We start from the raw sequence: 23,086 nt of genomic DNA on the forward strand, positions 1-23,086 counted from the left end.
TTATATGACAATCTACAGTATTTTTCTAAGCCAGTCCTTACAAATATCTTCATTATGATATAATTACTATTAAAGTGGGAATTATCTTAAATCTGACACCAAGAGAAATTGCAACAAAAGAAACACAGCTCTACCGATGAACTGCTCTGTTTCTTTATATATAAAGTGATAAATGGGAGCACTGGGAACATGCTAGGTGGAAATGTAAATACCAGCTTCCTGCAGCAACGCTAATGGACACAAAAGCTGCATTCAATAATATTTATGGCTCTGGAACAACTCAGCGAACTGGACTCATTAATCCCGTTTGACTTGGCACCGCTCCAGCTCCAATACCTGCTGTGTTTGACAGAATCCTGCAAATTGCCTCCTGTGAAAAGCTTATTAGGCTTGAAAAGATAAAATACAAATGTTACAGTAATTCATAAGTATTTTATTACACAAAGAAATTTGCTATCACAAAGTTATCACTGAACATTTAAGCAATAAATATGAAGTCCGTACACGACAATATAATGGCGACTATGTTTTGTTACTAAAAAATGACGAGGACAAGAGGGTCACAAACACTGACCGCATACGTAGAAAGAAAATGACAAACGGATGATTATGAATATGCTCTCCATGACACAGCGACTCCATACGAGGCTGGAACAATGTTTTGAGTGTTATAAATGAATTCTGTTCAGCTCAGTTCATCTCCACAGACATGAATCCAAAGTTTCTGTGCTTTCTTGTCCCGTCAGGAATACAAATGACTAACAGAGTGTGAAGCAAAAGAGAGGCATCTCAATTGACAGTTCTACTCTGTTCCACTCCGCATGTTACAATCTGTTCCAATGAAAAGGCGAACATTTGGGCCGCCGAAGCTCCAAACAGGCTGGCAGTGAGCGAAGGTGTCCTCGTGTCCAGTTAGGACAACAGATAAACACTCTTACTTTCCTCTCTCCATGTCTCTCCACATTCACTAGCTTCCTCTCTACTTTTCGCTCCTCGGCTCTGCCACCCCTTTGGTCTCTGGCTGACTTTAGGACGGGCCTCCACCTCCCTGGGCATCTTGGCTGGTGGAGCCCTCTGCCTCAGGGGCTGGGGAGGCCCCTGGGTCTCCTTCTGGAGGAAACAATATGCAAAAATACAAAGAGAATCAGTCAAAGATGTGTTTATATTATCAAGCTCAAAAGTGGTTTGGCATTCTAACAGCAGGCAATAAATCTGCCTTCAGGCTCCAGCAAGAAAAAAAAGAAATAGAATTCAGAGGAAGGAACTACAACTTCCTGTAGCAGTACAATGTCAAGCTGATATGAGATTATTTCCAAACTTGATGCTTCCCAGCTGACTGACGTTAGAGTACTTGGATTTATAGCTGTCACATTGGGCATCATGTCATGGGAAACTTGTCTTTGAATGAAAAGGAAGTCGGCAAGAACAAGAATGTAACACACAATGGTCAGACTGGGACTGGGACAACTTGACACTCTGCTGAGAGAGAGGAAGCAAGTCATTGTGCTGCCTAAACAACTAATTTAACTCTGAGGCAATAAAGTGAAACGACGGAAACTCATGGAGACCGCAAGCTGAGCAGTACCACCTGTTTGTATTTAGATATGTTGGTGCCATTAAGACACAGAAATCTGTCTAGTTCTTCATCATCTTCAGGAGGATGAATCTGTCATGAAATCTGGGAAAATTCAAACTTGAAAACAAGGCAACCGCGTTAACAACAAGCTACATAACAGCAAACTAAAAGCACAAATGATATCCTCACTTCTTAATGTTTCCAAGGAGCTACGGCGGCCTCTACAGACTATAACTATATAACATTGTTAGCAAATTGTGAGCCATTTCTTCCTCTCTTTTTTGTAATTTGGTGCCACTGGGTATCTGGTGTAACTGATTGTTACCATGGAGACATGAGTCTTAATTCTAAGTTAGCCTGAGTGTAGGGTGGCTATCTTATTAAGGTTTGAAATGTATCATTTTTGTAATTACATATTTTGGGCTGTAGTCTCCTCCACATTGCACACACAGAAAATGTATAAACAAACATTCAAATTATAATTATAATACATACAACATTAAAATAGGCAATAGAATAGAACAAAGTTAAGTACATGCAATATCAGTGTGAATGAGGGTTGTGCAAAACCAGCATAACAAAATAACAACAGAATACTTCCAACATTTGTATTGTACAGTGTGTTCCTATCACAAGGGTAGTGTTGATGGCTTCTCACAAGATGTAACACACGTATTCAAATGTGTGTTTACCGACCTGCAGCCTTCAGGTCCATCTCTGCCAGATCTTTGGTGAGCTCACTGGTGCTGGCCGCTCCTTCTCCCTTCCCTGCGATGTCGGGTACTGCGTTCCTGCGGCCTGTGCGATCACAGTTGATGAAGTCTGAGTACGACGTCTCCACGTCCATCATCTGTCCATGACCAGCGCTCTCATTACACCTGCCGAGATGGGAGGGAGGGGGATGTCAGACGGCTGCGGAGGTGTTGCGAAAAGCCAATAAATCACCCTGCTGTCTTCCTTCAATGGTCTGCAGTAACCGTCACTGTGTCTTGTGAATGTGACGCAGGAATACTGGCAAGGACTTCAAAAAAATAAATATCATCGTGCTATTTCAGGGCAAATGAGGATGTCCAATGCAGAGTGGGAGAGTGGGCAGAAAGGGGGCACTTTGGAAGCACTCCCACCACCTAAAAGGCCAACAGCAGCCGGGAGAGTATTAATAAAAAGAAGAATGGAAGTGTTAATAATTCCTATTTCTGCACAGCAAATAATGGCACGAACGGCATCTCTGCTAATAGGCTGTCCTAATAACATCAGGAAAAACTGAAAAAAGCTGCACCAAAGCTCTCCCAGCTCTCACTTGCATAGTCATAGCTCTCTACTAGAGTCCATTTGTCTGTCCTTAAGGTACTTACACAGCGGGTATTTAGGGGAAAAAATCAGAGAGTGGCTGTGAAGAGCACTGATCAATATGGAACGAGTAAAAAAGCTTGAAACCATTCAAAGGAGAAGCAGAGGCGTGGCCAGAAAAGGGCCCCGGCAAAAAAAGTAAGTAGAGCTCCCATTAGCCATTCATTCCTCCTCTGTTTCCTGTTCCCAGTCCATATTTAACTAGGTCATGGATCTTGCCAACCACTAAAACACTATACAGTTGGTAACTCCTCAGAGAGAAGACGACACAAAATAGGACTGCTACAGAAAGAAATAAAAAAACGACACAAAGAATAGAAAAGATAAAGTAGCGGTAGGAAGTCGTCCTCAAAGAAAAGGAAAGAGAAACTTAGAGACGCTGCAGACAGCTGTTCCTCTCCTACAGCCCGAGTCCCTGAACATCCTCCCACAGAATGATCAGACCTCACTGCTGTGCATGGGCAGCATGACTGACTACATTAAAGCTACAATAAAGCATGTAACACGACGGAACAGCTGAGCGGCTAAGCTATGAATCTTTAAGAAACGTGAGGGGGGGAACAAGAGAGGAATAAAAACGAGTTGGTAGTCACAGCCGCGACACGCTCACCGAAGGCCAAATCCTTACACTCACATTCTTTTTGTATCGCTCAAAATGGACCCATGATTGTTTTTTTTTTTTTTTCTTGCTTATGTACAGTATTTGAGCGGCCATGCCAAACAGGAAGCCACCCGGGGTCATCCCCTGAGAGGTCACCAGCCACGCAGACGTAGGCGACGCTGTTTGGGAATGTGTAATTTGCGGAGAAGGGCAAACTTTAAGCCCCTGTAGGTAAGACGGAGGCTCAGGAAATGTCACTGAGTACTGGGCCACTGGCATTTCCCTGAGTGCGTCTACTAAACACAAGAGCCACTCTGTATTCCCCTCACCGCAGACGGCGGTGTGATCCTCTCATAGATCGTCATCTAGATAGCCAGGCTGCACAGTCATCAGCCAGCCAAATCACCGTGGGAGGCCGGTGTCTCACTGGTTTGTAATTACACCTACAGCACCTCATTTTCCTGAACCTTTAGTTCAAACACCCGAGACTTTCACTAATCAGCCCGGACCATCCCAGGCAAATATCCTAATTGAAATTTTTCTGACAAACTTTGTGATTGCGATAAATGTAACTCCTGTATCGTGGTCAACATAGCATTGAACAACCACATATTTATCTTGTTTGTTCTTTTTTTTAAACCAGTTAAACGCCATATTCTGCTTGCTTAGATTCGTAAAAATAAATATAATTTCAGCTCCCTTTTTATGAAGATGTGACGTGGTTGTAAACATGATATTGAGTGTCACATGAGTCCTAAAACTCAGAAATAAGTTAGGAATGTTGCAATTCCGGTTCCCTGCTAAGCTAAGTTAGCATGGTGCTGTTGTTTATATTTACGTACAAACACGAGAGTAGTATCCATCTTCTCGACAAGACAGCAAATAAATAGATTTCTTCAAAATGCCAAAATATCACTTTAGATTGCCCCTTCTACGTATGAACTTTGTGCTCTTTTAAGTCAGAATTTTGATATAAAAGCAACCATTCACACCCTACTAGCCAACTCACTAATGCATGTTCTCCATAGACTGGAAGACTTTTTAAATCAACAAGCACTAACAGTTTTTTTAGTGCAGCAATGAAATTGTCAGTTATGTTTGCCTTCTTCTTCTCCAATAATGGGAGTCCTGTCTAATTGCCATTTGTTTGTTTAATTAGTCGGCTTGCCTGAGCATGTGGATCAAGTCCTACAGTGAGATCATTAAGAGGTTTCCATGGAGGGATGATGATGATTCCGGTGATGATGAGGATGATGTTGGTGTCTCCTGCACTTCCGCACGTGCAGTTTAATGGGGCTGCATTTTAAAATCCCTTCATTCCCGGATATCCACAGATCGCACTGTGATGATGAACTTGTTTTTGTAGCATTGACTGACGACTGAAGCAGCGTTAGTTGTTGTTGTTCACCTGCTATGATTTGTGTAATTCAAATGAACATGTAAAGTCTCTCGGAGGCAGAGGATCTGTAAAAGATACTGATGATCCTTTGTGTTGCTCAAGTAATTGTATCTCTTGTTCATTGAGGTGAATAAAAGAATAACCAACAACAAGCAATTATATATTTGTATTTATCTAGGCCGAGGAATTGTTTAGTCTAAACTGTAAAATGTCAGGAAACAGTGGAAAAATGTTTTGGAAGGGATGTTAAATGTCTTTTTTAGTCCAACCAACACCCCAAAACTAGAATGTATTAATTTTACAATAATATAAAACAGAGAAAAGCAAAAATATCATCACATTTGAGACCCTCTTTGCTTGATAAATGAATCTAATATGTTGCCACTAAAACTTTAAATATTTCTTTATGCATAACATATGACCTCTTAGAGGGCATATTGTATGTGTAATAAATTTGACTTATAAATACTAGCCATTCATTATTCACAACTTTCTCACTGAAATCTAAACTGCATTTCGCACCACATTCCAGAAATGATGACTTACAGCTCTGTAGAAGTGTGTGTCCTAGTTAAATAGAAATGGTGTCTATATGTGGAAAGGCCAGGGCGCGTATACAGAAGGGAAACTCGAAACAGCTGCAGCTGGAAACACTACCACAAGACAAATGTCACAGGTGTGCATTTTCACTCAAAACAATAACAACTCTATCCTCAAAGGGAAATCGCTGCAGCTCTGGTGATGATCTGAACTCAGCTTCGCCTCTCTCTCTCTCTCTCTCCCTCCCTCTTCTCCTTCCTGCTACGCACTGTATGTGTGGATCGTTAGCCAGTGTGGGTATTTTCTCCATAAAAATCATTTCAGGAACTTGTTTAAATTCTGGTAATTCCTCTATTCTGAGAGAAAAGGAGCTGCATTGTGGTATCGACACAAAAAGCACTATAACCTAAATGCACAACAGCTGTGCATACTGAGAGGTTTCCTTCGTGACAAGTTCAAACATGAACTGTGACTACACTTGGCGAGGAGACATGTAACAGGAGAGGTTATGGCAAGTACATGCTAGGAACAAAAGCCTTGAGATCACTGGGTGTATATGAATCAGCATAGCCACTTACACTGGGCCCATTAGAGAGGCCGGCTCACTACCATCCCACTGGAGCCTTTTAAGCCTGATATGTGTGTAATAAACTCACATTATCTGCCATAACCCACACAAAGACTGGCAAGAACTCTTTGCTGATTTCAACGTCCATTAAGGCCTTCTACACGACCCATTTCATGTCCGGCAACTTACGGCTGCATTTATTGATGAGGCAAAAAGCTTCGGCACTTCTCATAGGAAATAAACTTTTCCTTGATAAACTGCCTTCATGTGATCAAATTGACAAAAAAAAAAACCTTTCATTTAATAACCTTCATTTTCTTGATTTATCTTTTGATCTATACATTGTTAGTTTTAGTTATTTTTAAAGCAAAGATACCAAACATTTGCTGGTCCTTATGTTTGAGAAACCCTTATCTCAGCCTTAAGGGTTTCTCAAACATAAGGATTAAATGGGTTTGTTTGCCATGCATCAAACTGAACTGAATGGCTTTGGGTGTTGTACTACGGCTGGACAATATATCAATAACGATATCATATCAATATCGTGATACGAGACTAGAAAAGCCTTAGATTTTGGATATTGTAATACGATCAAAGTCCCAGGTGACGTCTTTAAACAGTCCAAACCCCAAAGATATTTAATGTTATGAGACAGAAAAGCATCAAATCCTCACATCTGCGAAGCTGTAACCAATGTAGGCCCATGTGACTTAGAAAATGAACCGACAACTATTTCAATAGTCTATTAAACACACAGTCACTCTACTAATTAAATTAACAGTTACAGCTCTAATAAAATCGTAAAGTCTCGCATTCTAATTAAAGAAATTGCTGCCCTCATCAGCTTGCAGTACAAAACAAACACTAATCAAGTCTCCGTTTTTACAGCTCTCACGGTCCACCACTGAATCAGAAAATTAAGGAAAAGTTAACAACAAACTGTGTTATCTCACCAAAGTAATCATCTGCTCTCGGGTGGCTACAATCAGACCCAAACTGCTTCAGACAAATTCATCCAAATCCATTTCGCCCTCCGGAGCTAAGTGTTACGCAGTGCGAGCACCATAGCGCTTGTGAGACTCAGCTCTTTTGCCCTCCTGCTTGCTGCCTCTCAGCCCCCGACAACTGTGGTCCGGGCACCGTCTATTCACATGATGTCAGCAGCTGCTCGGTTGACAACGAGCCCACTTCAAACACAAGGGAGCTGTATTTCCTCATTGGGATCGGCATTGTTGTTGCTCTCCGGTCTTCCTTTTATAAATAAATAAAAGCCTTGTCCGTTCGGCTGTGGTGTATAGATATTTGCCCTATATCCTTCCTCTTCTCATGGGACCCGGAGCTTGGGTGTGAAAGCCTAATTTCCTCTGGTGAAGTGAATATAAACATCTAGCTTTTTGCTTTCCAGCTCGTCAGCCATTTAAACCAAAGACACTTTGAAAACTTTCCCTGCTGGGGAGACGGGCACACATAAAATCTCCTCCACTTCAAAAGAGGTTTTCACCACCTCGCTCTCGCTGGCACTTAGGAGTTTCAAAGCTTACTATTAAGTCACAGTAGAAGTCCCAATCTTCTCTGTCAGACAGGCAAAATTATCACTGATATCACTTGGAAACTCAATGCAATTTCGTATCTCCTTCTCACTGAGCAGAGATACTGAAAATGATCGCTGCCACACTCACATAATTGCCAACCCAAATGAGCGCACTGAGCTCCTGCGCCTGAAGGCATTATGAATCAGTGGAGGAACAGGAGATAAGGAGCCTGACCGAGGCTATTAGCATCAGCTGCTGTGAGGAAAAGTCTTCAGTGAGCTAATGAATAAAACAAAAGGCCCTGGCCAAAGTGGCTTCTTCAGAAAGCTACAACTAAATCAAAAATCAATCAAGCTTGGACAGATGATCTTAGCAGGCATTCGGACGAGGGCCAGCTAGAGTTGTGTCCCGCACTTCCTAAGTCGGAGCATTTCAGAGATCAATTTAGTTTGTAAAGTGCCAAATAGGAGGAAGAAAGTATTTCCCAAAGCCTGAGGCCTTAAGTCCTCAAATGTTTTGTTTTGACTGTTCAATATATTCAAATTACAAACAGGGAAAAGCAGCAAATCACAACAGTTGAGGACAACTCCCTATGTAGATAATTAACAAATGAGCTATTCTCCGTTTCAAGTGATTATACACTAATGAAAACATAGTTATGTTGTTGTTATATTACATTTCTGCTAATAGATCCCCCAAAATGCTACACTGGCCCTTTAGAGGATTGTTCAAAATCGCTCAATTATCAAAATGACTGCCTTTATTTTCTGACAACTAATATAATGTGCAGTATAAAGATGAAAATCAAACTAAATACAAAAGCAGGTTATAAAACTTGGGGAATCAAGTTTTCCACAGTGTTGATGACATTTAGAAAAAAAGGCCAGATCATTCTTTGTTTAGTCCACAAGGAGTAAGGATCGACTAACTGCTCCCTGCCTGAAAAACTTCAGGCTACAATTGGCTCTCTGGAGTTTAAACAAGGTACTCAAGCAACATCTGTGTGGTTAAGTGTCCATGTAGAAAAGGTCATCTTGACTTTGTTCTCCAGGTTAGGAGGATCAATGAGGTAGGTGGGCTGCTATTAAACAGCGATCCACACATCAGCAAGGCAGCTGACTTACTATTGCTAGATATCCACCACAGTCATAGTGAAATAAAGATAACAAAAAGGGCTAACACGATCACACCCTGGATTAAGTTAATAGATGTAGTGCTGTTTAGTTCTTCCCCTTTTGCAGGCATTGATTACAACATATTGATGTTGGAGTAGAGCTGTATTTAACTTGTATGTAAGAGACTGAAATACAAGTTTAAATGGCCTAAAACTATGGGAAAAATTGGGGAAATTGTGGGATATCCAACATTGTACAATAAAGTGAGACAGAGTTCAAGGCTATTATGGCTTCATATATCTGTGTTGTGCGTATTGTGTCTGTGAGGAATGAGACCTTGAGGAGACATACAGATAGCGAGCAATAATACAGAGTATAGGACCTTCGGGGGAAAAAACAGAGTTGAGTGGAAGATGAAGCAGTATGTACTGAAATACCAGTGAGATATGAAGGGAACCACTTGACAATACTGTACTGAGTATCACGAGTGCCAGACCTTTTAAAAAATACAAACAAAGAGATGCAAAACAACCACAGAGACAAAAAAATGAGACGTGTCAATGAGACCCTTTACACATTACTCACTTTAAAAAATGTTTCACCTCCCATTAAAACATTCCTAAGACGCCCCTGACGGCAGAGTCAGGGTGTTGCTTAACTAGCGAGCGTCAGTGGTGTCTGGCTGCTGCTGAGCTCAGTTACTCGTTGTTACACTGGACTTTCTTGTTCTGGTGCTGTGTGACTTCCGGGAATGACCGCTGGCTGCCTCACAGTAATGACTCTTAATGTTGAATAGAAAGAAGTAAAGAGGAGTTTCCATCTTCATCAGCAAAGAAAGAGAATAAATCTTTCAAAATGTCAGACTATTCCTTTAAGAAAATATCAAAAGTCATCACCAAGTGATTCCACCCAGATGACCACACCACATTCACATGACTGGCCTCTGGACAGGAAGTCCTTCATGACTTCCAGTTAACTCAACCCACACTCATCACTGCAGTAGAAAAGTAATGCTGACAAAAGCTAAAATCATTTGAATAACATATGTATATAAATATGTTTAAATAAAAGCAAACAGCTCCTCCTCTCAGTGACACTAACATGAACACAAACTAGGAACCCCAAAAACGCACGATTTAGTTAATCCATAAAGTCTCTGACATCTGTTAAACAGATGGAAGGAGAGCATAATACACACTGAAGAGACAGACAATACTTCTACCACAGACAATGTTCCCTTTGTTAGCACAGCTCAGTTAGCAACAGCTGGGTCAATCGATACCAGTAATCGAGGCGAGAGAGCATCATAATATCGCTTCACACATTGCAGAACCCAAGGAAAAGTAACAAGATCACATCGGATATCCATGTTTGGAGGAAAGTAAAAGGTTGTATTACCAGAGGTGTTAGATTCACGCTGCTGTGTCCTCTGTGTGAGTGTCCCTACAGTCCAAAAACTGCAAATAAGCTGTGATCGAGCAATGCTTTATTTTTTTAAAAGGCGGCAGAGACGAGTGGCCAGACAGCCAGAGTCTTATTTAGCAGCTGGCCCTGCCTCCAGGGAATCCCCCGGTTTGTGTTTGTTGAGTGTGGGAATAGGACGGGTGTGAGTCTCATCAACCTCCCATGATTCACAGCTGAGTCAGGAGCAGGTGCTTTCGACTGGACTCTGAAATGAGACTGTGATTCCAACCCCCCCCCCCAAAAAGAAAAAACACATTCTCACATATCAGCCTCAGAATGGCGTTGCAACTGTTAGCCAAGAGTGTCATCATTCTTGTGAGTCTTCACAGGAAGTGTTGTCACAAACACGAATGCGTCGACAGAAACAGATTTTTATTTTTATTATGACCAAACAGTTAAAACACAGAAAGAACTCGTATGCAGTGGTGGGAAGTAGCTCAGCACAGGAACTATTTTCTTTCAACCATAGTTCCTACATGCTTGCAACAAGGTCTGCGAATTGTCTTCAGTAACCGGGTCAGGATTTATGGAAAGAATCATTGCTGTTGAGTTTATCAAATTTATTTGTTGGGTGCTTTGAGCTCCCCAAGCTCAGTGCCCTCTAGTTACATTATATTTGAGAGAATGCAGACATCTCTACGGCCTCAACTCACACCAAAATAATTTAGGTCATTTAATATCAATACAGGTAAGATAAAAAATATGTATTTTTGATTTTGGGGTGAACTGTCCCTTTAAGTGATGCATTGATGATTCAGTAATATAGTATCCATTATATAATATATATTATTCTGAAATGAGCCATTCTGCATAATGAGTACTTTTGTAATTTTTTACTTTTGATAACAACACCTGAATACTTAATTTGAAGGCAGGACTTTTACTTGTTACAGGGTATTTCTACACTAAATTTCTACTTTTAGTAAAAGATCAGAGTACTTCTCGCTCACTCGTATACATTTCTTACGATAAAAACAAGATCGATGTTCCTTCAGTCAAACATTTCAAGAACAGATATTCTCTTGTTTACTTAAAAAGCCAAACTAATTTATGTCTGTGTAAAGCAGCACTCAGGGATATTGTAAGTCAAGGACCTGACCTGGTTATCACTCTTTTAAAAAGATGAAAATATTTAGACGTGTGTGACTGCTGTGTGTCTGGAAGAGTACTGAGAGCGCTAAACGGAAACATTTAAAAATAAAACACCACAAGACATGTTCTGAAAGTTGTATATTGTATGTCTGTTCTTGGCTGGTTATTTCATATGTTTACTTAAAATATTTCCATTGATATTAATCAGGTAATGTTATGTAAATTATTACAGGTATGATCTTCTATGTCTTTCTAGAAAATAATCTGTAGATTAATCGATAATGAAATGATCATTAGTTGCAGCCTTTCATGTAAAATCAATTTGTAAAGTCTGTTATGAAAAGTGCAAATTAAATAAATCTCCATCCTGTTCTTGTTATAAGAGCCTGAAATTAACTAAAATGGATGTTTATTCAAGTAGTTATTGTACAGCTGAATCAATTAGTCAATCAAAAGGAATCTGTATTCATTTGAATAATAATCCTTTCAGATCTTGAATCAAGCACAAATGCCCAAACTCTCTCTGGTTTCAGCATTCTAAATGTGAAGGATTGCTAATTTTTTATTAAATATCTGTAAAAACAAAAAAAATGATTACACCTGCAACTAACAATTATTTAGATTATTATTGAATCTGAAGTTTATTTACTCGATTAATCTAATAATTGTTTTGCATATAAAATGTCAGAAAATAGTAATAAATGTCAGTCAGAGTTAAATGTGATGTCTTCCAATATTGTGTTTGTCCAAAACCTGAAGATATCCAGTTTATAATGATAGAAGACAAAGAAAAGAAGTAAATATTTGAGAAACTGAAACTAGTCAATCTTTGTCATTTGTGCTTAAAAATCAAACATCATAGAGTTACAATGTTATGCTTGTAAAGCTGAAACAATTACTACATTAATCGACTAGTTGATAAAAAAGAAAATGAATTGCCAATCAATATTAAAAGCTGTCTTTCATGGAAAATATTCTTTCAAGTTTCTTAAATATAAAGATTTGCAGTTTTTTTCAGTTTCAAATGGATTAAAATAATCTTTAATATCTTTGTTCGGAAGATAATTGACAGATTAATCTGTATTTTAAGTAACTATTGGTTGCAGTTCCTGGATACAGTCACGTAGTGTCTTTTGAAGATTGAAATCAAATAAAAGAAAGATTTGAAATCTGTATGAAGTAATATTTTATTTATGACAATTCCTCTGCCCTGCTTGTCTCAATGTTATTTGTTGGGCTGCAACTTAAGAGTTAATGATTTATCCAACTGTTTTCTGGAGTCATCGATTAGTTGCCTCGTCTAAAAACTTTCAGTAAATTGTTAAAAATGTCCATCACAATTTAGATTCAGATTCATTTTCTATCATTGGACTAATCAATTCATTTAGCTTTAACCACATGTCATGTCCTCCTTCCAATAAGGCCTCAGGTGTCCCTACGCTTAGTTTCCACAGAGGCTGATGTGCTCATGTGGATAACTGCTGTGCTGGTCGGTGATTTTCCTCCCACCGTCCGTTCTATCTATTCTAATTCTACTGCAAAGTTGCCGGTTTCTATTTCTGTGCACACATTTAACAACACGAGGCCTCAGCAGGGAGCAGGTGGTTTGTTTGCCTGTGTTGTTTATGCACTATCTTTTCCCAGGCTCCCTGCGCACGAACTGGAAGCTGAAAAAGACCCTTGAGTTCAACGAGGGAGGAGGAGGACGACGACTATGACAAAGCGAGGGTGAGATGAGGGAGGCGTGGAGGTAAATGAGAACAGGATGATGGGATGAGGGAAAGATGGAAGCATGATGACGAGAGGAAAAAGAGGGAGAACGAGGGGGGGAAGACAAGGAATGCATGTTTACTGCGCTTTCTAAATATGGAAATATCCCTCACTGGGCCCAGTATTTTTACTACTTTGAAAAGAAAACCAAAAAACTTGAGAAACATGAAAGATGCGCCTCTGCTTTGCTGCACTGCTCAACCATTTAGCCAATTTGTAACAGAACGTATAATTTGGTTGCTTCGTCCCGCTGCACCACCTGTTAGAAGAATTTAACCCACATATTCTCTCTCTAATAAAATAACACAAAATAGAAAGCACGTTCAGCCAAAGGCCGCTCAGTTACATTTGATCACTCTAAGCACAACTGCTCTTTATGCTGCATATGAAATTATTTGAATAAAGTCGCTGCTCTCACCTGTTACGATGGCCACGATGTGTCTGAGGTTTGCCAGTCAGCTGCATCATCACACTTTACGCCCACAAGTCTAGGAGGATGTGGGCGTCATGTGATTCGATTTGCTGAGTTGACAGGGATAAAAAGGCACATCCGTAACCCTCCCGATGAGCAAACACACACAAAAAAGAGCAAAGGCAAACGTTGCACTTTCCTCAAGACCTAGATAAGGAGACCATCGCTCATGTTGGAATACAGGACAAACAACTTTTTTCTAACGTAAACCAAACCCACTGTGACACAAGTCAAGAAAGTATTCAGATAATTGAATCAAGTACCAACACAACAATGTAAAAGCCCTTCATTCAAAATCCAATTCAAGATAAAGTACAGAAGTATTATCAGCAAAATGTACAGGTTTTTGTCATTATTTATTACGCTATCGGATGATTATGGATCAAAGCGTATTGATAAGCAGTATTTTATTGTTTTAGCTGGTCGAGGTGGGGCTATTTTTAACTACATTAGGGCTGCAACTAACTATTATTTAAGTTATTACTTAAACTGATTATTTTCTCAATTAATTGTTTTGTAGAAGCCCAGAATCAAACATGAGAAACTGGTCATTCCCAGAAACAAAAGTGATCTGTGTGTTCCCGATGTTCATTTTTAGTCTTTAGCATACTATGCAAGATTCAGCACTATTGTCAAGGGAATGCAAAGATAAGAATCAATATGCCGTAGGTAGTTTGGGAAAATAAGATTAGAATAAAAAATGTATCTACATAACATCATTATAGCAAGTAAAATATAATGCTTAAATAGATAATCGACTTCTTGTTTTTTTCCTTGTGAAATTGCAAAGATAGTACATAAACGATGGTCTGTTAATGGCGTGTCTCTACCAGCTTGTCCAATATGGAATAATGCACTGTTAACTGCAGGCGGTATACCACTAGCAAAGAGCACTTGTTAAAATGGAGGCAGATATTAGATCATTCCACGAACTGAAAATGCAGTATGGTCTGAATGATTCTGCATTTCTAGAATACTTATAACTAAGATCTAACTTAAAAAATGTCACATCCAAGGGAATCATACTGGGATCTGAAGGTAAACTGGGAGCTGTTGTTACTGGGCCAGGAACAACTCAACTATATCCAAATCATTAAGTGTATCCCTACCTGACGTGACTATTTCCACTACTTAACAATCGGATTGAGACATTTGTTCGACCCTTACTGCGGATCAATGGGTCCTAATATCAAAGTATTCAACATCTATGGTCAACAGTGTGAGGTATAAAATGATTCAAATGAAAGTCATACATAGGGCTTACATTACACCACATAGGTTAGAGCTAGAGCTACCAATTTGCGGTTGTATGCCTCCGCCAACCAGTCTAATTGTAGGTATGTTATGTCAAAGGAATAAGTGATTTTGTACAGACAAGGTTCCAAAATCGCTTATTCCTTTGACATTTGTTTGAAATTGTCAGGGCGGAGGCATAAAAATGGACCTTAATGCTTCTGATCATGCTGGTATGACTGTGGTAGGGTTGCTCCACTCATGCACTCGCTGTGCTTCCGTCCTATGAAAAAAAAGAAAAAAAAATCTGTACCGAGGTAATTTATGTTTTACAGGGGATAATGAACGTTCATATTCCTCAATATCCTGCTGTATTCTCACTGACAAAGACTATAGAAAACATACGTAGAGACAACATAACGTAGCGTTGCACCAGACTCTCTGTAAGAAGTCAGTGTGGAGAGCAGCAGAGGCAGAAAGCATTGTCCAAAATGAAAGCCCTCCGGCTAACGCGTAATGAAGATCTAGTTTCTTATTGGTTGAAAATTAGCTTGTTAACTGGCTACTTGTGAAGGAATCCGGTTGCGAGCTTCGTATCTCAACTCCAGTCTCACATCTCACGTTGCTGATCAGACTGCTTTGCACACGAGTGCTTAAGGGGGCCTCTGTGCCTTGATCTCTGATGCAGAGGAGCATCGACCGAGCCGCTGTATCTGACGAGTAAGGAGTGAGAACGGGTTGCTCACTACATGAATAATGGAGTCATAAGTGTATGTATGTGCTATACGATTGTGATTAAGACCCCCCCACCAGGATTAAGGCTTTCTTTCCCCGTCTTAATGTGTGTCTGATCCTAATGTATGTTTTTCAATGAAAAATATATATATATATATATATATATATATATATATATAAATATATATATTTTTTTTTTAAAGCTTTCTGTTGCCCATTCAGTCATCGTGTGTTGTTTTCCTTCAGGACATTTAACAAAAACAATTTATTTGTCTAATTAAACATAATTAACACATTTCATGCTTGTTTTTTAGGTTTTCCTCTAGCAACACAAAGGGAAATGGGATGTGCTTTTAATAAATCACTGTAAAGTGAATTTTAATGACAGTCAATTTGCTCTCTACTTCCTGTGAGCGACCTACTATCAACATCGCTCATCGTTTCCTCCTCCTCTGGGATTCGGAAGAAAACCTTCCCTGAAAAAACAATCAAATATTTTAAAGCAAACTGAGCGTGAGAATTCCCAAAGTGGATCAAATCAAAGCGTAAAGCAGATCACAAGCTTACGATTCCCCGTCAAACAGGGAAGGTCACGTTGTGCCTACAGCATTTTTCTGTCTCGTCACTTCACATGAAATTTAAAAGGGGCCACTCCACCTAAAAAATCAAAGCTCATTTGCATTTTATCGTGAAGAGAGCTTCTCATCAAGTCGTCATTCACTGACAGTACACACCTATTTTACTTCCAAACCAATTTGCATGGATAAGAATGCATTTACATAATAAGGCTTGATTAAAAATTCTCTCACCAAATAGAATAAAACAGTGTTTATTCAACACCTCAACCTTATCTGTGAAATGTATGCCGACGCTGTGGGCCAGTCCAGCTGAAGTAAGAGGGCATAACTCGGCCTTTAGATCAACTGGCTTAATGCTGAAAAACAGATGTGCTGCTTCTTTATCGTTTGTTGAAGAGGAACTTCACTTAACAATGTCATTTATCGGAAATAGGAAACAGATTCGGATCCTATAAATGTAGAGACAATAAAGAATTGACAAATGGATATGTAATATCGGTCTTTTTTCTGTAGCTGCAGGGTTGCAGCTGCAGTCTGTAACAGGGTTTTTGACCAATCCATTTAAATTGGCTGGGTCAGTATACAATATTTCCTGTGCCAATTTTCATTGGGAATCAAATCTACCAAACATTTAGGTGCTACTCCACCCAAAATCATGTAAGTATGACACACTCGTTCCCTGTGGGCAAAGTGAGTTACTGGTTTGATCCCTTGCAGAGGCTGCGGTCAGTTTTGTAATCACAGCGGTTACAGTGTATTTCAATGGTGACCCAGTTTCACAGTGTACAGAAAGTTCCAAGAAATCTTCTCAGACTATTCCTGAAGAACTACGGTCTTTTTCGCTGTCTGTCAATAAGCTCAGCATGTCACAAACACTCACATGTAGCTAGAAACAGTCCCAGAATGTCTCCAGCTGTTCTCCATAAAGAAACAAATTACAAATGTTTTGCAACCACCTGTTGAGTATTTAGTGTTTCATACTGTTATCAATAAACAGTAATATGTTCCATAAAAACATGGGTGGAGTTAGAGCTGCAAGAAAATGAACCGTCAACCATTATTCAAGCATAATGTCAGATATTTGAGAGTTACAGCTTCTCAAACGTGAGGATTGGATATTTATTCACAAACAGAATATTTTTGCTTTTCAGGCTGCTGGTCAGGAAAAACAAGACATTTGATCACCTTGAACAATTTTGGGGATATTTTACCCACCAAATGATTAGCCGATAATATATCGTCAGATAAATCAATATTGAAAGTAAGCTGCAGTCCTAGGTGGAACAGACTTTTTTTAGAAGAATTGCCATTTTGTGGAACACTACAAAAAGTTGAAATACCATAAACACGAATCTTCATCCTAAATTCAATGCACCCATTCATGTTCCAATACATTTTCAGATTTATTTTGGATGTTAATAGCTACAATAATTTGTGAAAAAAAATTATAAAGGTAGGATTGGTTATTTGGAGAAATCATCAAGATTTTTCAAAAATTATTAAACCGAGAAACCCAGCCCAGTGTTGAAAACTCTTTTCCAATTAAAGTAGCTAGCAGCACTAGCTTCAAAGTTGTCAAAATGATCATAATAAACATAAACAACGAACATGGCTACAATTAGCACTCACAGCTGTAAAGTTAGCAGCTTGTGGCAGACTACAGTGACAATCAATGAGAATACACGAAGGCCTCTTTGTCTGTCACATTAAATGCATGCCCCTTTCTTTTTACTCAGCACCCATAAAAAAGTAGTGCCTCCGTAGGTTGACTCTCTAATGTTAGCACAGAAAGTCATGGCCACAGTAACTAGTTGTACGCAGACAAGCGGCCTAGTTTGCTGCCCCTGCTGTGGCTGATCTGCCTCATGGTGCACCCAGGTGTCCAATAAGAATTAAACTGCTAATGAAGGTAGGGCTATGGTATGTTCACTGTGTCTTCCAAAAAAAGTTACTATCAGCGTTGTGTGTCTTGTTCCCCTCAGTACATTTCTTTTAATATATTCGCAGTATATAGTAAAAGCAGTAGACCAGCCTAACTCCAGCCATAATTAGGTGTGACATACTCTTAATCACCCGTTTTCATATCAATACTTCTTCCTGCTCCACCACTCCATTAGACCTGTCAACTATCATTACACACGACCGGTAGCCACGACTCTGTGGCTATTTATAGCACCTGTATCATTATTTCATTGAATGCACCATCATAGGATGTGATGTCTCAATCATCATCATTAAACGTCAGAGGGACAATCAATTTCAATTTGAAATTTACAGCGCTATCAAAAGTCATTACAATGTGCCTACCAATAAAAGGATAATATGAAAGGAGCTTAAAGCAGCACGATAAAAAGACGCCTCCAATAATAGATTGCCAATATTGCGCACAAAAAAGATAAATACATTTTCTATGCACCTTTAATTTATATTCTACAACAACTACACATTACTGTGTAGACTGCAGAAATGTCAGTTTGAATTATAAGTGACACTACTAACTGATATAAACAATGTGTTATTTTTTTAATTTTGTCCGTCACCTTATATTTCATCTACTCTTCATAACATCGGACTGGTCTTTTAGAAAATAAAAAAGTGTGGGACGTGATGTGTGAATCACGGCGGGGGCGACGGGGCGGCTGTGGCGTAGTGGAGAGCAAGGTAGTTCTCCAATCAGAGGGTCGGTGGTTCGATACCCGGCTTTGGCAGTCGATGTGTCCTTGGGCAAGACACTTAACCCCAAGTTGCTCCTGAAGGCTTGCCATCGGTGTGGACTGGATGTTGCATGAATGTTAGTTAGAGTCTGATGGTGGCACCTTGCATGGTAGCCTGTCATCAGTGTGTGAATGGGTGAATGATATGTAATATACTACTGATTGTAAGTCGCTTTGGATAAAAGCGTCTGCTAAATGACTGTAATGTAATGTAATGTAATGTGAATGGTTTCTGCTCATACATGTTGTTTATACATCCGACCCCAAAATGGTGTCCATGAGTTAACTGAGCTCACATTAAAGGAAATAACACTAGAAATGGAGCTTTGATTATACAAAATAAGAAGAAGTTACAGATCAAATAATCGTTTCACTATTATAACATGAGCTTCTCGCAGCGGTCTGCAGTCTCTTTGTGTATCAGAAAGCCACTTCTGTCTGTTACATGACACACTGAGGGCCGGGGTGAAGGCACTCATTTTCTCCTCATGGGGCAGCCAGGGAGCTAAAAACAGAGGAACTTAGGTCCTGTACACACAAGGCAAAGAATGCGCTTGGAGGTCAACGCAGTTGAACCGGCAAATCCCAATCCACAAAATATGTACACATGAAACCCATGATTATACAGAGGGAGAGATACCAAAATAGACCCTGACGGAGAGCTACATAAATGGTAGCAAAACCCTGCCTGACTGTTACTGCAGACTGTTGTTTTCTGATCCCTGTTATTTTAATCACGGGAAGGTTTTGTGCAGCCGACTGATTGTGGACATAATCTCAAAGAAATCTAGAGGGCAGTTGAACCAATTCTGAGATTAGATGCTATTTTTATCTTAATGCATCTTTTTTTTCCAGTCCGCAATGCAGAAAAGTGTTGAAATCCAGCTGCAACAGATTCTCATTAAAAGACAGTATTCCTAAACTAGTAATGAAATAATCTACGGTTACTACAACATGTCGAGGAAAGCTGTTCTAACCTTCGGCAGGGATACAAGTGGAGAACCGAGAAAGCTGTCTTGCAAGAAAGAAAACCACAACCACACAGTAACCGTCCCACCCTCGCAGTGTATTCCTAATACGGCCTCTTAGCACCGGGATATATGGGTCCAAATGTTCTCAGGGTAATCATGTTATTGTTGGCAGGCCTCAGCAGGAGCAGATATGACTTCCATTAACTGAAGGAGTTGCAGGAAGGGAACGGTGTTGGTGAGAGTGATGGTCATGCAGCACTGCAGATAAAAGACTTGTTTTGATATGGTAATATTTGGTAAATATGATTGAAACACAGGAGGTTCTGCAGGGATCCGTCCAAGGGCAGCAGGACATGTGTGTCTCTCTAGTAGCTGTGGGTTTTCTTACATTGCTCTGTTCTCTGTTCTGGCTGCTCTCCACCCCCCCCTCCTTTGGCCATTTTGAAGGATAACAGACCATGTTTGGTTAGCTGGTACAAAGAGAGGAGATGAGGCAGTACAGAGCTATTCCAAAAAAAGACATATCTGATATCAGATTGTACAGAATTTAATCAGGTGACTTAATCTCCTATGACGTGATTTTCCTCCCAATATAAAAAATATTATACGCTCTTAAATTATGTCCAGGAATGATGTTGCCATTTGTTTGCTATGTCATGACAGATTCGCCCTCAGCCCAAGCTCTTGAAAATAAGTGCAAACATGAGGTTCATTTTTTTTTTTTTTTTTGGAAAGATTATATTCCATTTATCAGACAAGATATTGACATAAACTATCATCTCAAGGTAGAGGTATGTACAAAAAGATAAAGAATATGGTCAAGGGGAAAAAAGCATATGGATTTGTCAAGCTTATCACTCTAGCTGAAATGATTAGTTGCTAAATCTGCAACTACTTAGATAATTGTTGGTCATTTTTCAAGCAAATATGACAAATATATATGAGTTTCAGCTTCTACATTATGAAGATCAGTTTTCTTTGTCTTGTCTTGTGAGAGTAAACTGAATATCTGCAGGTTTTAGAGTGTTGATCCGACAAAACAAGCTATTTGATATCATCTCCTCTGGCTCTAGGACATTGCGATGGGCATTTTCTGACATAAAGTCAAAAGATGAATCAATTAAACCAAAAAGAATCAGCAGAGCAATGTTATCAATAATTGCAGCCTTACATATTACCCTAGCTTTATTACTTAAAGGTACATTTTTACCCTGCATCAAGAATCACAGAGTTGCCTGCTTTTCTTTCCAAAATGTGGGATTCAAAGTGACGTGCAACAGTTTCCCTGAGCCATCAAATGCCACATCACAACATATCACAGTAAATGAAGCTCGTCCCTGTCAAGACATTCCACAATCCCGCAGACACTGGTCTGGTTATTCTGCAACACTGGTACTTAAATTGAAACAGAATTATAGGTGCATTTTAATAGATTACATGTTAACCTTCCACAGACTGAGCTCAGGGAGAACACTGCTTTGGTTACTGTCAGCCAGCCAGTCGACACTGAAGCAAACCACCACATGCAGGCAAGAAGCCAGTATTTATTTTCACCAGTGCCCATGCCCAGTAACGCTGGCGCTTGCCCAGCAACACTCAGGCAAAGTGGGGGGTCCAAGGCTGCTGCTCCCCCTCCCTGCTGCTGAATCTCTGAGCACCCATCACCATCCAGCCGTGTCATTTCTCAATATTCACCTCCAAATAAATAAAAATTTAAAAAAAACACCTCCTTCCCTCTGCAGACAGGTTAATGCAGGGAAACCTGCTGTCGTCTCTGCCTTGTTATCTAATCGAGTTGGCAAATGGAAGATGAAGTTGATTAGTGTTTACAGAGGAGAGAGAGGGGGGGTTGGCTGGCTGGCTGGCTTGGATGCATTGACAGAGCAGGAAAAAAAGCACAGTTGATGAGAGAGGAGAGGAGAGGAGAGCTTTCAGAAGCTACCCAGGCTGTCATTAGCACCCCTGAATGCAGCATCTAATGTGTGGGAAGGACGTGCATGCCAGTCCTTTAAAACTGTACTCACACACTCACACAGACACACAATGCACACAATGCACACAATAGCATAATGGATGCACTTGAATGCCTCATACATTCGAGCTGGAAAAAATGTGATTAACATTCATAATGTGATTCGCCGAGGTGGAATAAATTGCATCCCTTTGACATATGCAATGTGTTTAACCCAAGCGGCTCTGCAAAGAAAGATGCATTGTGCATCGTGAGTCGTTGTGCTTGGCTGGTGAAATGCCTTTTTTTTTACAATCATGTATAAAAAAAATAAAATAAAATAAAAACTCGCTTCGTGACTGTGCAGCTCCCTGCGGCTGCTCACTCCAAACATTTTCCATTTTACGCATTGAAATGCAGAGCTCAAGCAGTGTCCCTGTGGTGCATGCATCAGGGATATACCGCCACTAACCTTGGTCGGGTCGCCTCCTGTTATCCACTTGTTACAATGGAAATGTAACACCATGGATCCCCCAGTTAAGTTTCCTGGCAGTCGGACAAAAACGCAGCAAGCAAGCAAGCCGGACCGGGGCCGAAACTGGAGCACGCTGGAGTGGACAAAAAAACCCCACCAGATCAGATGTGTGTGTGTGTGTGTGTGTGTGTGTGTGTGTGTGTGTGTGTGTGTGTGTGTGTGTGTGTGTGTGTGTGTGTGTTAAAAAAAGCCTGGGTGTTTTTCTCAGGGTACCGTCTGCAAACAACGAGAAAAGGTTGTGTCTTCAAACAGCTGTTTTTCCAAAATGGAGTTATCCGTGTCTGAGCCAATCAGAGCGCGTCTGTGGAGGCTCCCACTCCTCTGTGGGCTGGAGCCAACACCACACTGCACTCTGAGGATCAAACACTTACACGTTATCCTGTTTTTTTTTTTATATATTTAGGTGGATGATTCAATGTAGCTTTCATGTGACGGAAGCTTTATTTATACACACTTCAAAACCACCAGAAATCAATTGGTGAGATATCCTTGTAGGGAACTTCCCAGATGTTCCCCATGTTGGTTTTGAAGAAGTATTCAGATTCTTTAAGTAAAATCCTTTAATGAAAATGGTACTTAAGTAAAATTAACAGGAAAATGCACCATTGTAAAACTATTGAATATGATATCTTTGCATTATTATTACTCATGCATGAGTTTATTTCATGCATGAGTTTATTTTGAACTACTACTAATGATTATCATTATTATGGATTAATCTGCTGATTGCTTTCTCCATTAATTGATTGATAGATTGTTTTGGTTTGTGACAATTCAGAAAATAGTGCTGCCGTCATAATTAGCCAGAGCCCAAAGTGATACCTTCACAATGTTTTCTTTATTTGTCAAACCAACAGTCCAAACCTCTATATTATAATTTAAAATGATCA

General features: G+C 39.8%; 1 protein-coding gene across 3 annotated transcripts; it reads right to left on the minus strand.

Moving 5' to 3' along the window:
- Positions 1-413: 413 nt before the first annotated feature.
- Positions 414-22,427, minus strand: pkig (protein kinase (cAMP-dependent, catalytic) inhibitor gamma). Of its 3 annotated transcripts, none has more exons than XM_054609597.1 (3): positions 10,080-10,245; positions 2,273-2,454; positions 414-1,110 (listed from the first exon to the last, which is right to left on the minus strand). In XM_054609597.1, exons 2-3 carry the CDS (start codon positions 2,424-2,426, stop codon positions 1,028-1,030), a joined length of 237 nt encoding a protein of 78 aa, XP_054465572.1. In that variant the 5' UTR covers positions 2,427-2,454; positions 10,080-10,245; the 3' UTR covers positions 414-1,027. The 3 variants fall into 3 exon arrangements, with proteins under 3 accessions (XP_054465572.1, XP_054465573.1, XP_054465571.1); XM_054609598.1 differs by lacking the exon at positions 10,080-10,245 and adding an exon at positions 6,988-7,156; XM_054609596.1 differs by lacking the exon at positions 10,080-10,245 and adding an exon at positions 22,134-22,427 and having other exon boundaries at positions 416-1,110.
- Positions 22,428-23,086: the final 659 nt, after the last annotated feature.

Source organism: Anoplopoma fimbria, chromosome 12, assembly GCF_027596085.1.
Source record: "Anoplopoma fimbria isolate UVic2021 breed Golden Eagle Sablefish chromosome 12, Afim_UVic_2022, whole genome shotgun sequence".
Lineage (NCBI taxonomy): Eukaryota > Metazoa > Chordata > Actinopteri > Perciformes > Anoplopomatidae > Anoplopoma > Anoplopoma fimbria.